Raw genomic sequence first — 16,173 nt, forward strand, 5'->3', positions numbered from 1 at the left:
TAGTCATACTGTGCATTTTACCCCTTGGTCCCTGGTGTTGTCGGTCTACCCATATCCACAGATCTTCAACAATCGCGATGAACGATACCCCGTTGCCATGAAGGAAGCAGTCAATACCCAGCAGTGTGCCATATACATGGCCGTGATGATGTCAGGGCCCAGAACAAGTTTGTCTGTGCATTGGGGCATACTGTGACCCAGCCTCATTGCTTCGGTTACCGAAAGCGAGAGATTGAAGATCCTTGGAGGGACGGGCAGGTGTGTAGCATATTCTCTCACATCGGCTGAAGCTAGGATATTCCTGGCCCGAGACAGTCGATTCACGTCCCGTGGATAGAGAGACCTACCTCTGGCTTGACGTGTACTCTGGAAGGATGACTGAATCGGAGATGTGGAATAAAGAAGTGTGAGAAGGATGTCGAGGTGAAGGTGTCGTTGGTCTCGTTGGTCTCGTTGGTGTTGTCGGTGTCGATCTGCTCTGACGTCATTGGGTCGATTCGGTAACTCTAGACATAATATATTCCTTCCTCTCTATCATGAATGATTCAGTACTGTAAGTATCATCCTTCCACTCCGTACCTACATAAATAATTAACTGTCTGTTCTGTGAGCTCTCAAGTACGGCCATGCCCCCAGTCACACCGGCATCAACCTGCTGCGGCGAACCGGTCAGCGAACCGCTCACCGCGTCAAATTGACCTACGAGAGACAAGACGCCAATGCTCACCCCGTGTCAGCACCGTCCTTCCTTCGCCTTTCAGCCACTTTCCGACGCTCTAGCAGCACGGACAACCTAATCTATCAAGTTGAGTCTAGCTGGGCACCGCGGATGTTAATATTAGACTCTTAGTCAGCACGATATCGATCCCCGGGACGACATGGGCACCGTGCCCTGGCGCGCCTGAATGCTCAGCTGTTGTGACAAGTTGTACCGAGTACTCTATCTCGTACTTTGGGCGAAAACCTCCTATCACAGACCAGCGATCTCCCTCCTCGCGTGCCATCCTTTTTTCCCACTGTCTGCGCAGATTCGTTGGGTCTTGTGCCGACTGACTGGCTGAGCTGTGATCTGTTGTTTCGAGGCAGTCCCGTCTAAACCACAACTTTCCTTTCCTGCGCACCCTTCGCTCTCGAGAATCGACCTCTTTCGCTGACCTTGCACCGCACGAAATATGTCGAAAACCACCCGCATCAACCCCAACGTGAAGCGCGCAAAGACGGAGGAATGGTTCCCCAAATCCCCTGACGGCGCCTACACCGGCGAGAAAGTTCCCTTCCACCCTCGCCGTCGGTCCTCGCTGTCCCCGACCGTCCTCGTCCTGCTGCTGTTCCTGGTGCTCGCGGTCGGCGTCCTGGTGTGGAAACATGAGCAGGCGGTGGCTGTCGCGGCGGAGCATTACCAGAAATACACGGGGCAGGATCTGAAAGACACCGATTTCTACAAGGTGATAGAGAAGGCGCAGAATATGAAGTGGAAGCGGTCGGAGCTTTGACGGCCCAGGACCGAAGCAGGGGACATCGACGTGGAGGTCGTGTCCAATGCTGTCAGACAGGGCGAGTTGTGAAGGATGGAGCACCCAGGGCTGCACAGAGCGCATTGGAAAGTTGTTGGCCGGTGGCCCTTGTCCGGGATGGACTCCCCATCAAGGGCTCAGGAACTTTGCAGCATCTGAGGTGAGGGTTACAACACGACGGCGAGGCATGCCATTTTTATGTTGAGAGACTCTGGAATTTTAGGTGCTACAGGCCGGGATTTGGTTCGAACATGTCGCATTGTGCCTTGAAAGCATTGGACTGGGTTGGTTACAGTCAGATATTATATTCCTTTCCTTTGGAAAAAGTTCACCGCAAGTCTTGTGCTCCATTTGACTGGGTGCCAATCCAGTGGGGGAGGGAAGAGTGATGTTTATCTGTCCCGTTCCCTTAAGACTTGGAAAAGGGAGAGAGAGGGACCCGGATGCCTCTGCCAGATTCAGGCCGGCCGTTTCATAACTATTCTAGTCGTCGTCCTACGGATCCTCTCTTTTGGAAAAAAGGGGGCCCACAAAACGACAAGGCTGCGAGATTTCAGGAGATTGATCTGTTCCACCGCTCTACTGTACGTAGGTACATATGTTATCTCGACGGATGGCTCGCTCCTCCATTGAATCGAAAAACCGAGGTGACAGAATACATGTACAATGGTCTCATCTATCTTTCGAAGCCACCAGGGGGGCCATTATCCAGCGTTGAAATGAACCTTTCTCGATGGTGTGGCCTGCATGTTGGCGGACTCTGACTACTTACTGTATAATAAATACTACTTCTCGGGTGCGTGCCAATGCAACGGTGATTGAGAAGCAGAAAGGACCCGTGATATCGAGAACATCACGAGCTTTGCTGCATTTCTGGTTACATGTTCTGTTGACAGCAGCTCCTACCGCCGCAATGTGCCCCAAACCGCTCCTGGTCGAGAAAGGTATGGGATCATGCTTGCACACCGATCATAGGCATGGCAGGAAATAGTTATGGCAGACGAAAGGTTCCATACAAAAATCCATCCTTCCTATAGACACCATTCAGAAGAGCCTGCGCAGCAAATGTCTCAGGACAACATTGTCGTCTTTTTGATTGAAAGTATTACGAAAGATCTTCCCCGTTCTCACAGTGTAAGCTCGCAATCGTGCCACACTCGGGAAGGTCCGTACGCGTCCTTTGTTAGTGTCGTCGCGTCGTCTTCCCCATTCGATCAAATCCACAATGTTGACATGGGTTTTTCGCACAACCTGGGATCTGCCTCAGCACGAGTCAACATTTTTAAAGCATGGACTGACATGTTTGCACTGCCCACAAGTTTCCGGAGGCGACTCGACGCCAATGGCGCGACATAAGGCGTGCCACGCAGTTATATCGTCCTCGGCACCGTACCACTTGCGCAACTCAACCTCCAATGCATGCTGATATCTCTCCCAAGCATCCTTCGACGCGGCGTCATTACGTCCCCAACGCTCGTGTCTTCGCAGTCTGGCATAGGACGTGGCCGGAGGGAGAGAAGGATCGTAGTCAAAGGTCGAGAACGATCGGAAGAACGCGTCCAAAGGGGTTTCCGGATTCGGCCGGTGACTGGGAGAATCTCGCCGGTGTTGCTCGAGAGCCTCTTCGCTGCCGAAGGTTCGACGGCAGTCCGTACATTTGACGGAGGTATGCGCGGGTGAATCGCGCAAATGCTGATCCAGCGCATCCTCATTGCAAAAATTTCTGTTGCAGAGGACACAACGGGATTTCATGGTGTGACGGATATCTTCTGTTACTGGGACCGATGCTCTTCGGCGTGAACGAAGCGATATCTATCAGACTCGACCCGGTCGTCGTCATGAGCGCGGTGAGTCAACGCTACAAGTCCGTTATCCGTGGTGGACAAATAGAAAATAGACATGTCAGCCACGATATGCTGTGTAGCAATGACAGCTCATTGTCCAATGACTTAATGACCTAGATCGAGCCCTGGCGGACAGCCACTCGTCAGCCTTATCAAGAGCCACACTTGTCGCTTTCTCCGATGAACGACACAGTGCGCGTCGATCCCAGTTGACCTCGCGGATGATTGGGAGATTGAGGGTCCTCGTAAATCGCAGGCAAAGCGAGGCTTTTGGGTGACTAGAATGATCAGTTGGGCGAGTAATAGATCAAGTGAGCAAGAAATATCACCACCACTGGCCTCTCTTTGGCCTTTTTGCTGCTGAAGTCCTGCCAGGGATCTATTTCATGGTGCGTAATGGTGCCTGAACTATGAGCAGCGTGAATCACCAATCCCCCAAATGATCGAGCCCAAGTCCGATGCCTCCATGCACCTTGTTCATGTGGCTATAGCACGGGCCACTGGACTCGAAGACTTCCATGCATACCCAGCAAATATGTGCCCGGCAACCCCCACACGTGATGTGATTGCAGCCCTCTGTCTTCTCCATCGGCGTGGTGCATTGAGGACAATTTTTGATGTTGAGCTCCCTCTTTAGTCTTGCGAGGGCGGCGTCACCACCCGCTGCAATGTCTTTGAACTCTGCGCAAGTATACTCGCCATGTCGCGCGTGACAAGAGGTGCATAGCCTCTCGAAACAATTGGAACAGGTGTAGGCGGGAGGCTGCGACCCTAGACTTGTAGTGCATCGGTATATGTGACCACAATCCGGGGTTGGACAGTGGCGAAAGATCTCCGGGTGGCGTTGGACATAATCTTCGAAAGATGATTGAAGGACAGCCTCAAAGACCGAGGACGAGACATGATCCTTCAGCTCGTGTAAAGTGAAGACAGTTGAGCAAGTGCCTTCACCACCTTGGCACTTGATTTGGAAGTCATTCTTGTCGGTCGAAGTGGCGGATTTGCAGTATCCTTCAAAGCATTCGAGGCAGTATGTGTGCTTGCACGAGGTCTGGATGGCCGTGTCGGCTTCGCAGAAGCAGATTGGACAGTCTCCGTCAGAGGTTGTCGCACCGTCTAACGAAGAGCGGAATTCGATAGCACGCTTGCCGTCCATGATGGCCACGGCTGTGTCGTATTGCTGTTGTGTACCGTTGATGATGATGCTCCTTGAGACCACATTGAAGACCGCGACGTTGTTTCCCAAAGCCTGTTCAATGCTCTTGAAACCACCCTTGATCGTCCATGAGAACTGGTGAGGTGTGAGGTCGATTTCGTAGCTGGTGGAGGACTCCTCTCTGAGTATATCGGTAATGCGGCGTACTGCAGGCTGGATTTTCTCAGGTGGCCCGTGAAACCGGAGCTGGTGCTTTGATTTGTCTCTGGCGATAACCACCTGAAGGTCTCTCTCGATGGACTTGAGCTTCTTGTATACGCGCCCTGTGCTGTTGAGTGCCGAACCCCAAATCACTTTCCCGCCATCCTCAAGGACCACTCCACGCGAAATCTCTTCCAGTGTTCTGCGCGCATTTGCAACGCTTTTCGAGTTGTCACCCTCGACTTTCAATGTCGTATGGAGAGTGCCAGGGTAAACATGGAAGCCCAGATACTGTTCTCTCCATGTTATACTCTCTTTATCGATTCTCGGCTTCAAGGCCAAGTAGACAGTCGTCAAAACACTGATCTTGGCTGACTGCACCAGGGTAACCGTCAACTTGCCTTGCCCCAAGATATCTAGTTGTCTGCCATTCAGCGAGCATGCCGATCGGGCATCGGCTTCATCTCGAAACCAAGCGGAAGCCTTAACTCGTTTTCCTTTGGAGGGGGGTGCGAGATAGAAGCTTTCCAGTGGGCCATGCTCCTCCAGGTGCGAGCGAACCTCAACACTGACCTCTGCATCGGAAGCTCGGTAACTGTCTCTCACCTCGACGTGCCGTGGTTTATCCTGCAACGGCCTGATGCTTTCTTGGACATCCCTGCTCGTCGTACCGCTGGGCACTTCGCTTAGCGTGATCGTCCAAGCTACAGGATTGTACGAGAAGTAATCTCGACCCCGTCGACTGTGACTGGATTTCGCAGCAGAGGACTTGACACGCTGACCGAGGCATGTGTATGTTCCTTGGTTGAATCTCTGCGCAACCCTGTTCGCTATTTCGCCATTGCCGAAATTCAACCACACACTTTGAGTGGGTTTGTGCCACGAGATGTAAACTTTTCTGCAGTTAGTCCGCCTGGCATCGATGGGCATTGGCGTCGCACTGAGAGCTGATTGTCGATTCTGAAGCGTGACGCTGAGCTCTTTGGCAAACAGTGGGTCTTCTGCCTTCACCGTGGCTGTCACGCCCGCAGACGCCGAATTCTCAAGGATGCGAACGCATTCAATGTCTAGGTTCAAGCCCAAACCGCGAAGGATATCGACGACTGCTTCAGGGGTGGCTCCCGGTGCAAGACCTGTAATGCATGCAAGAGAGAAGTCTGTCGGAAGGGAGATTTTCAGAATGCTGCCGTATTCGTTGTAGTAGACTGATGCTCCAGAGAAATCTCGAGCAAGACCGTCGTCACGACCTTGGCCCTGTTCTTAGCGTCAAAATTGGCTTCTGCCTGAAGTTAGGGGAACGGTTACTAGCCTCATCCTCATTTTCCTCAAAATCTATACTGCTGTTCTCCCGAAGACCATCTACGCGGTGGAGAAATGGGCAAAGATCGTTTCGACAGCCTCCGGGATGCGACAGGAATTTGCAGGGAACTCGCGCACGAGGGTCTAATGGTGCTTGAGGCGCGCTCTTGTCTCGTTGGCCTCGCCATGAGTCAAAGGAGGTCGCGCTCGCATAGACTCGCGGCGGTTGCGCTATAGCCGGAGGATGAACGAACCCGCACTCCTCGCCCTTATTACACGACCCTCGCATAAAGAATCTGCAGATTCGACGTGATCTGTCCTCCTCGCCTTGAAGAGTCAGAGCTCCAAGATCGACACCGAGTCTCCCAGTAGCCGGCAAGTCATGATTGAAGTCACAAGACTCTCCGTACTTGCAGAATCCTCGTGCAAGGAGTTTGCACTTTGTCATCTTGGTCGGTGCCATAGCGTATAGAGTCGAAAGGTCGAGCTGACATTAAAAGCCCGAATTGGGACTCTTAAGTAGCTTTGGTGAGGAGTGGATGAGAAACTCCCACTGTGATTTTACTGCGATTGCTCTGATATAGTAACGCTGGGTGACCTTTTGGTATTAATGGAATCTTTAGAATCTGAAGGCCATCTAGGACGTTTCCTATTCGATATGGGTAAGTCCGATAGCCCTCCTCTTTGCGGTTCGTTGCGTCAACTCTCGGCTTAGAGTAATCGTGCTTTGTGGAAGGGTCGTGATGTAGATGCACTGTTTTCCCCGATTTTGTTTGCTAATGGCAACAGGTTAGTGATATAACAACGCGCAAGTACCACTATAAGAGGTAATAAACTGATAGATCGCCTTGGTTCTGGCGCTGCCTCGCTTGTATTCCGTTCCAAGAGTGTCCCCCTACAGCCTGATCGATCGCTAACAGTCAAGCGCGCTGTGACCTCTTTGCGACTGGCTCTGACATCGACAGCAGTGGGGTGGAACGCGAGCTCACCTTCAGTTCGAATAAAACCTTTGCAGTAGTTCAGGATGATGATTTCTAGGCCCTTTCATTCTACACAAGTGCCACCATATAGCGAGCGCATGCTACAAAATAACTACGATTACACCGCGGGGTAATGCTTGGCGAGCTGCAAGGCCGCCAATAAAATAGAAGCAGACCTCGCTTTGCCGTAAGCTAATTGGTCAAAATTAAAACTAACATTTGCCTTTTTGAGCTAAGCGCTGCCATAGTGGAGCAAATGCGATTGTCGTCTCCACAAACCTTTAATTGGATTTCAGGACGCCACTTTCGCACCTCACTATACAGTACCTCGTACTCCGTACATATTTGTTTCCTCGGCCCGTGACTAGCTTCATCCGAGGATATAATAGAATATACCCATCCATGTTCCTTGATCGACACACGGACCAAGAAACCTGGCAAGGCAGCCTTGTCCTGCCTTCTGCGGAGGATCTTTGCACGGATGTACATATACGTATAAATTCATACAGATATCTCAGACAGCAGCCGGACAATTCTGTCTCTCGACAAAGGGGGCCAGAATTAACGCAAGCTAGCAAGATCATTTTTCATATATTAGGACCTGAGGAAAAGCCACAACCCGTTGCCGTTGCGATTGCCAACGCTAAATAAAGGGGAAAAAGAGGAGAGGAAACTAACAGGATGCCATACGAATATGACCCCGAATTCTACAAGGCCATCGAGCCCATGCTGGCCGCCATGGCCGCGGCGCCGAAACACCTGCCCTACGACGTCGCCTCGCGGCGCAACGGCATCGACAGCATGTGGGAGGGACTGATGCAGAGGTGGCCCGTGGTCGAGGACGTCGAGGAGACCGTCTTCAAGGTGCCATCGTTCGATGGCGCCGAGATCAACGTCCACCGCTTCGCGAAGAAAGGCGCCACGTCGTCGTCATCGACAACCACCACCGGCTCGCCTGCCGTCGTCTACACCCACGGCGGAGGCTTCTTCTGCCTCAGCGTGCCCTTGTACCGTAAGATGATCCAGAACTACGTCACCCAGAGCGGCATCCCGTTCTTCGCCGTCGAGTACCGTTCGCCGCCCGAGTTTCCCTTCCCTACGCCCATCGAAGACTGCTACGCCGCGCTCAAGTGGGTTCACTCCACTGGCGCCACGGACCTAGGCGTCAACCCCGCCCGGATAGCCATCATGGGTGATTCGGCGGGCGGAGGACTGGCCGCCGGCGTGGCTATCATGGCTCGTGACAGGAACCTCAATCCCCCGCTGGCGAAGCAAGTGCTCGTCAACGCGATGCTCGACGACAGGAACAAGGCCCGGTACGAACAGGCCAAGGACTTCCACACCTGGACGCCCGACGATAACCTCACAGGCTGGGCCGCGTACGTGGGCCGCGAGAAGGCCGGCAAGCCCGACGCCGACGTCTCGCCCTGGGCGGCACCGTCACGGGTCGCGTCCGTGGCAGGCCTGCCGCCGGTGTACATCGACGTGCCAGATCTGGACATTTTCCGAGATGAGAACATCAAATACGCGGCTCGCCATGCCGAAGCGGGGATCCCGCTCGAGATGCACATATATCCCGGTCTGCCGCACAGCTTTGAGTCGTTCGCACCCAAAATATCAACGGCGAAGTCGGCGGTGGTGAACAGGGTGAAATTTATCCACAAGCTGTAACTCAGAAGGTGAAAGGGTGGCGTTTGACAGTGCGCCACGTCCTCTGCGTCGGGTGAGTGCTAAGACAAGAAGAGGGAAAAGAGAGGTCGCAGCACCAAAGAAGATACGAAACATTTTATACCACAATGGCAATCGAGCTTCTCCTCCTCTTCCTGTCGGTAGCAAGTAAAGGCGTCTCGTCATCGTCACCGTCAACATCTTCCACTCCCTCCACCGCTCCATCACCTGCCCCGTCTTTGAGATCCTCCTGGCCAAAAACCCATCCAAACTCTGTTCCGACATCTGTATCGAATGTATCTGAGGCACAGCTGCAGGGCGACAACGAGGTGGTCAGTGAAGGGAGTCCTACTAATGGGGATAGAATGGGCCATATGTCGCAAAGCAGGAACGACGACTCTCTCTTCGTAGTAATTTCATGTCATTTACACGGTATTTGGCGAGGAGGTATACCGTTCTCGGAACCCAGCTACCGGACCCAGCTACCCTGCGGCTCATACATAGGCCAACAATGTTCTATGGCCGAGGAGTCTTAACCCCATTGAACGGTGGTGGATTAGTCGTCTTTACCCGTCCTGCCTGATAAGTGGGACTTCCAAGCGCCAGTTATTGTGCTTGGGGAAGGCCCATAAGAGGCAGATCGGACCCAGCTCGATTCTTATATGTGAGTATTATCCAGGAGCATTTACTCCTGGGCGGCCCATACGTTGACTTCAGTCAAAGGAGCTGGCGTACATTTCGACTCGGCACAGCGACTATTCCCAACCCACCTCACAGCAGGAGATGCATACCTGTGTAAGATCCTGGTCTTCTGAGCCCTGTTTCATTGCACAGCCTTTATTTAGTCTCTTTTTTTTCCATCGCAAAATCGAAAGGCTGTGCTGCGTATGCTAAGTCAGCATGTTCTTTACTTTGTTCCTGCACAAATGGGTAAAATGTCCACCGAAGCGCGTTCTCATGTGCACCGCTGGGTAGGTTCAGACGCGGTCGAGCATAAAGTATATCCTGCTGACTCGAGATCCACTAGGTATATTCCCATTCTTTATGGTATGCCTGTAGATTGATGGGTGATCTGGGAACGAAAACCGATTGCGTGTTGATCGAGGGCGGGGTTTCTAGCTTCGTGTTTTTTTCTTTACAGTATGGGTCGGGACGGCCCTCTCTCAACAAATTGTAATCGCTGATTACGGATTGATGAGATCCGACTCGATTGACATTTGATCGCTGGGTCTTTTCTGCTGCCCAGGAGGACGCAAAACTGCCCCTAGCTCTCTGGCAGTTGCCACTTCAGATGTTTCGGAGGAGGCGTGGCATCCTCGACAAGGAGGATAGGAGGCTTCGTTTGCATACCGTGTGACGAGGTACTTCTGAGCACATTATCGATGGAATCCTCCATAACCCCTGTGCTAGGCTCCGAGTCGCTGGATATTTCTGCCCCCGCCAGCACCGGTGGGCTCGTACTAGGTCGTTCGATCAGACTGGGATCGAATTGGGGATCCCCGAGTCGGTTACTGTCGTCTTTGTCGTCACCGTCCGATGAAGGATCCCCAAAGCTCACAGGAGTCGGTGGCGAGTACAAATCAGATGGACTCAATGTGTTGTCGACCGAGTCTTCGGACGGGAAACGCCGATGGCCCTTTAAAATACCGAGACGCCGTCGCGCTGGACCAGCGGAGTTCGATCTTGACACTGGAGAGTTCTGCGAGGGTGTATCAGGGCTGGAGACATTCACGAATCGAGTACTCGGAGATCTCGACAAAACACTTTGTACTAGCGGCAGCTCAAGATAGCTGTTCAGGTTACCTTTGGAGAACAGCACCAACCCGAGGCAGATCAAGATGAGAATCAACTGCAGAAAGGACATGCGCTTTTGAAAGATGACTTCGTCGGCAAGAACGCCGAGCCGAGCATTGATGGCAATATTTTCCCGTTGGTAGCGCTCGCGCTGCAGCTCGAGCTCTATGACCGTAGACTGCCACAATTGGTCGTACTGTTGTCGGAATTCTCTGAGCTCGTTGAGGACCGTGGTGTTTAAATGTTCGAGGAAAGAAGTTGTTTTGGCCAGCTGTCTCTGTTCCACTTTGTGGAACGCATCCCGGAGGGCACGAGATTGATCTTCTATGTACTGAAGGGAGAGGGAAGAATTCGACTCAAGCATTTGCAGACGTTTCTGAACCGATTTGAAAAAGGACTCTTGCATCGTCGGAGCTGGATGAGACGGCTGCGTCGAGGACATGGATGCTTTCGAACTGTTGCTGGTAGGTGGGAAAGATGAAGCATTGGCAGCTGTTGAGTCGACGATCGAATCAGATTTGGATGTAATGATTGAGCAGTCCGTTGACGTCGTTGTGACGTTATTTGCCCTCAAAGAACTGGATACCAGGACATCGGTACTGAGCTTTGCAGCTTCTGTATCAGACGATTGTGTGATATCTTGTGGGTCAAGAGGATCGGAAGTTATACTAGCATTGTCTTTCGTGGTCTCACATGTGCTGGGCCCATCATTGTGATCTTCCAAGTCATTGGGCATCTGAGACGAAAGAGCAGGAGATGTTGAAACCGCGACCCGACTACCTTCAACCAGGGGACGTTGAGTATGACTGAGGAGAGGATCTTGCACCCCGAATGGATCAGATGCAATTGTTGGATCAGCGGTGTCGACAGGCTCCTCAACATCATCGGTCTCAGTCAAGAGTTGCTCAGCCACTGCTTCCGAGACGAGTCCGTTCTCTTCTGCATTCTCGGCGCTTTCCTGCTCCGCTTTGCCTTCATCCTCCATCTGGACTGATTCAAGATCGTGCTTGTACTCCTCCAGCATTGTCGTCCCATGGACTCTGACTAGACTGACGGGGCAGTAGAATTCGTTACCATAATGCGTGAGGAACTCGATGCGCAGATAGCGTGCCCAAATGACCGGGTTCTCGACCAAAAATGCTTGGACTTCACGTGTATTCCGGGCTTCAAAAGTGCCTAGAGTCTTCCACTTGTCGACTTTGACTGGGTACCTGTCAGATACGCTTACTCGAAAAGTATGGAACGTCGAGCTGAAGAACTCAAAGTTTGCCAGCACAATAGTGTCGATCGATATGTCGTCGCACAATTCCAGTATCAAAAATTTGTTCTGAGCAGAGCACTCGTTCAGCATGTAGGAGTCCTTGTTATTTCCCAGTACGGCAGAAGCACTTTTGGCTTCGGGGTTGGTCTTCAGAACGTTGGCTGCACAATCAAAAGAGGCATAATTGAACCTTTCCTTGCAGGTCGTGCCGGCATCTTTGCTCCTCACTCCGGCTTTCGGGGCGCGTCCCGGTTCAATCTCAATGGCGCTGTCGCGGATCTCCTGCTGCACCTTGGGTTGGGCTTGGTTCGGAGGGTCGAGGGTATCAGAAACAAAGCCAGAGAAGTCCAAATCTATCTCAGCGTCATCCCCCAGAGAATCTAGAGAATCTCGAAGAGACGCGGCTCTTTTGCGCGGCTCTCGGCCGTCGATCCCATGCCCCTTGCCAATATGTTCTGATTGACCCGACTTTTTGAGATTTTCCCGCTTCCAGTCCTCGAAAGAAAGGAATTTCCCATCCTCGAGAGGAGAATCCTCCTCCAACTCATCGTGGCCTGGACTGGAAGGAGCACCATGCACTTCAGTCTGTGAAGGACGTGAGGCAGACTGCTCTTCTCCAGTATACACAGATTGGACCGAAGATTTAATCGTGGATGATGAGTGAACAGGAGACAGGACGGATGAAGAGGCAGTCCCGTGGGAATGGTCAGTTGCAGAAGATGTAGGCAATGCTGGTTCTACGCTGGGAGAGGCGCTGCCCTCGACCGTGGTGGTAGTGATGTTGGCTTTCCGGGTGGACGCGAGACATTGCTGAGGCAGGCTGTGAGTAATGTAGTTAACTGTGCGGAAGGGACAAGTAGAGGGTGTTAATGTCGTTGTGACTGGACTCGAGGTACCCGCAGCGAGGGTGACGAAGAGGAGGAAAACCGGCTCCGGAAATCGCATTTTCAGCGGTGTCCATTGGAAATTTCTTCTTGAGACGGAGACCTTGAAAAGATCTTTTGTCGCAGCTCATGTCATTCTCATCTCTTGACTAGCCACGGACACACCGCCTTCGACAACTGTTCCAGTGAGAAAGTGGAAATCGGTCATGTTGTCCACAAGCGAAAGCGCCAGGGACTTTTTCAGATTAGGTTGTGCTGCCGCTCTATGCCTGTTTTAACATCTGGTGGTAGTTATAGGAACCCCTTAAGGCCCCACTAAAGCGGCATTTGGACAGTCTATAAACTGGTCTATATCAACAACCTGCCTGTGGCACTCTACCGTTGAGCTGCTGAGTGCCGAGTTCCCCCGGCTTTGCCACACGACCGCTTGTGCACGGTGCGTATTGATTGCGAGAGCGCAGCGAGTCAACGATGTTGAGCAGTCATTTCAAGGGCGGTGTTCAGGGGAAGAGTGCTCATCACCCTAATGAGAAGCAAACCTACGGAAGTCTGGATCACTACATCCTGTCTCGAATTGAACAGCTATATACGTAATATTAGAAGTGCCAGAGGCACCCCAAGCCTGGTATCTGAAGCCCTCTATCTGGACAAGGCACTCTCCTGCATTCACATTTATGCATGAAGTTGCTGAGGTCTGTCCTGTGACTCTGAAGTGTCGAGGACTACAGAAATCTTGTTTCAAGTGACTTCTGATCCCGACGGCGAAATCTGATCGTTGTTGATCGACATGGATACAGTGCCGTCCAACGTTGATCATGCTGCTGTCTCAGGCTCACTAAACAATGCCCCTTTGCCGCCTTTTTTGAGCATCCAACACATTATGTCAGTGGACAATCCGGCACTGCTGCTCTAGGTGACAAAGGGGATAGAGTGATCGAGTTGTGACTGTCGGAGTCGACGAATTGAGCTGGCAGCCTTCTGTTCCACCCTCTTCGGTCGATGCTTTCAGCTCGATACGAAGATAAAGGCTGCCGAGCCCAGCCGGACTGTATGGTAGGCATTCTTGAATCGATAGAGGGAGCAGGGAGGTATCGGGGATGAAATATTCGAAGGCCCGAATGCACGGCGTCGTATGAGCTCGGAGAGGATGCAAGGCGGTTTGTCTGCAAGCTGATCAGACAGTGATCTTGTGGATATGGACGGGTTTATACCCCAGGGCGCTAATCTAGTGCAAGGTGCACAGAATGTCGATGTGCAAGCCGTTTGGTGAGACCAAGGTAGGTGTAACTTTCTGCGCAGTGAGTTAGGGAGAAGGGAAGAAAAGAGCTGAAAAGAGGAGTTTGCCGGGATGCTTCTTTATACGATTACATGCTGGTCCCCACGGGAAGAGCATCTGCATGGACAACTATGAGAAGATCCTTATGATTGTCAGCGACTTTGGGGTTGCAGCCAGTTACCACATCTCAAACATCTGATTCGCGGCTATAACGAGCGTATGCTACACTATCGCCAGATCCATCTTGTTTGGCAAGTCCGGGATATCAGTGAGTCCTTCAAGTCGCAGACCCTTCTTCATCATAAGCACTGATAAGACCAGATATTACTCTTGCGGCCGAAAGCTACTCAACGGCGCATTAGATATAAACAAGGCGCCAGCCACCCTAAGCTCCTTTCCGTCACCTGGCTGAATAGTACCATGCCTAACACCTGGGTGCTGCAGCCTCTTCCTCTGTATCTAGTCGTACGGTCGTTAATGAAGTGAATGGTCGTGGAACGGGTTGCAACGGTCGGGTGGCAGATTTCTCCATTGCAGCGGTGGCCCCGTCTTCCATCGTTCTTTGTCCCAGAACCAGGGGTTACTTACTAGGAGGCAGTAGTGTGAGTTGATTCGGTGTCGGATTTGACGCCTCAGTGCCAACGAGGGCGGTCACAGACCCCTGGCGGCATGGGCCATCCGTGTATCTACAGCACCTTGAATGAATTGTAGTCAACCCAGGTTTCGCCCCACATGGCCTGGGAAACAACGTCGTCGTTCCAATCCTGCAACTCCCTCTCAATCTCGTCATTTGACCAGGGACCTAAGGCGTTTCCGACGTTCTTTTCATCGTAGGACGAACCTTGCGTATCGCTCACGCGGCGTTTAGTTGCCTTGCGCACCATGTAGACCCAGAAGGTCATTCCCTCGCCCGTAAGCCTGGCGTGGTACGTATCCCAGAGCACAGGAAGGTGTAGGATTCTCGCGTCGAACCGGGGCAAGGATGGCCTATATCCCTTTTCAAGGGACTTGAAGGGCCCGCTGCCATTTTTCTTGATGCATGTGTCCCATCCGACGACGAATTTCTTGTTGAAATCCCCTTGTCGTGATGCGAGTTCCATCATTTGAACCTCATGGACCCCGCCCAAAGCAATTTGGTGTTGGGCGAATAGCGCAGCCGAAGTGTTACGTACGTCAAAGAAGGCTTTGGGGACAGTCCGATTCCAGAATAGCCTTGAGGGTCCGTCCGTCTCTACCAGGAACGCAGAAGGCCAAATTCCCAAGTTGGCGAAGCTCAACGACGTACACTGTCGACTTTGGGCGAATGAACACAACCATCTTTGAGATCCTTCCATTGACCCCTTGCTGAATTCCCTCAAAATTGAAGTACAGAGAGACAGGCTGCGTCGGGAGATCTAACACATCGATAAGATTTTGCACCCCAGACACCGAGCTGACATTGACCACATCTGGCGTAGTGCTGGATATGTGTGTGAGGGACGACATCCTCTACGTTCTTAAGAACGGGGAGGAGACAGGCAAGAAGTGCTATGGCCGAATCTATCAAACGGTCAAGCAGTTAGAAAGTACAAGTTATGGATCATGAGTTGAAGCACAGATTCTGGACACTTCGCACATCACTGGCCTTTAGTAGCAAATGGCATCCCCTTGCTTCTAGATCTTGTGTTCGGTTGCACAACAGGTGCAGGTATGTGTTGTCATTCAAGTGCTTCCTGTTCTGAGCCTCGCTTCTTGCTCACTACCTGGTGATTGGCACACTGCTGCATGATACAGATACTTTGACCCGGGCTTTCTGCTTGCCATGCTGTTCTTTGGCAACGCCAGTTAGAGCGTTCTATAATCGGCGAAGGTGATGCTTTCTGACCCCGCTTCTAGCTCATGGGGATGTGATAGACGTCGAGAAGACGAGGGGCCAGTAAATTGAGAAGGGGAGCACCAGCACCTAATGGGGCTTGGCCTGGGAATCGTGCCGCCGGGGCCATCCAAGAGAGTCATGACAGAGAAGTTTGACTACATTAGATACGGGTACAAATCTGAGGCAACCGGGGCCTTTGTGATTATTGTGGCGGGTTAGCTTGGGGCTACTGAAAATGCTAGGAGTTGTGGTCCTAGAATTGATAGCATCCTAGCTCGTATTTCTTGGAACGCCTGGCAGGTCAGGATCCTTCTCAGTGACAGGAGAAACAATACCTTGAGACACCAGATATGGGCCAGAGCATGTGGGACAGGCGTCCTGCCACGGCGGACGTCCTGTGACCCCCCCTAGCCTCACCAGCCTGGATGGAATGTCCTGGAG

The 16,173-nt window shown here is 52.1% G+C and overlaps 6 protein-coding genes across 6 annotated transcripts; 2 read left to right on the forward strand and 4 right to left on the reverse strand.

Annotated features, from left to right (window-relative positions):
• Window positions 1–1,172: 1,172 nt before the first annotated feature.
• On the forward strand, window positions 1,173–1,493 carry AYL99_03389 (hypothetical protein; the record flags this gene model as incomplete). The annotated part of the gene is made up of 1 exon (XM_018834905.1): window positions 1,173–1,493. One exon carries the CDS (start codon window positions 1,173–1,175, stop codon window positions 1,491–1,493), a length of 321 nt encoding a protein of 106 aa, XP_018694555.1.
• A 1,284-nt stretch (window positions 1,494–2,777) lies between these two features.
• Window positions 2,778–3,266, reverse strand: AYL99_03390 (hypothetical protein; the record flags this gene model as incomplete). The annotated part of the gene is made up of 1 exon (XM_018834906.1): window positions 2,778–3,266. The coding sequence occupies one exon, from the start codon at window positions 3,264–3,266 to the stop codon at window positions 2,778–2,780; it is 489 nt and encodes a 162-aa protein (XP_018694556.1).
• A 516-nt stretch (window positions 3,267–3,782) lies between these two features.
• On the reverse strand, window positions 3,783–6,035 carry AYL99_03391 (hypothetical protein; the record flags this gene model as incomplete). The annotated part of the gene is made up of 2 exons (XM_018834907.1): window positions 3,783–5,969; window positions 6,021–6,035. The coding sequence occupies 2 exons, from the start codon at window positions 6,033–6,035 to the stop codon at window positions 3,783–3,785; spliced, it is 2,202 nt and encodes a 733-aa protein (XP_018694557.1).
• A 1,640-nt stretch (window positions 6,036–7,675) lies between these two features.
• AYL99_03392 (hypothetical protein) lies at window positions 7,676–8,665 on the forward strand (the record flags this gene model as incomplete). The annotated part of the gene is made up of 1 exon (XM_018834908.1): window positions 7,676–8,665. One exon carries the CDS (start codon window positions 7,676–7,678, stop codon window positions 8,663–8,665), a length of 990 nt encoding a protein of 329 aa, XP_018694558.1.
• A 1,261-nt stretch (window positions 8,666–9,926) lies between these two features.
• On the reverse strand, window positions 9,927–12,662 carry AYL99_03393 (hypothetical protein; the record flags this gene model as incomplete). The annotated part of the gene is made up of 1 exon (XM_018834909.1): window positions 9,927–12,662. One exon carries the CDS (start codon window positions 12,660–12,662, stop codon window positions 9,927–9,929), a length of 2,736 nt encoding a protein of 911 aa, XP_018694559.1.
• A 1,901-nt stretch (window positions 12,663–14,563) lies between these two features.
• AYL99_03394 (hypothetical protein) lies at window positions 14,564–14,977 on the reverse strand (the record flags this gene model as incomplete). Its single annotated transcript, XM_018834910.1, has 1 exon — window positions 14,564–14,977. The coding sequence occupies one exon, from the start codon at window positions 14,975–14,977 to the stop codon at window positions 14,564–14,566; it is 414 nt and encodes a 137-aa protein (XP_018694560.1).
• Window positions 14,978–16,173: the final 1,196 nt, after the last annotated feature.

The sequence above is a fragment of the Fonsecaea erecta genome, assembly GCF_001651985.1.
Source record: "Fonsecaea erecta strain CBS 125763 chromosome Unknown Scaff3, whole genome shotgun sequence".
Taxonomy (NCBI): domain Eukaryota; kingdom Fungi; phylum Ascomycota; class Eurotiomycetes; order Chaetothyriales; family Herpotrichiellaceae; genus Fonsecaea; species Fonsecaea erecta.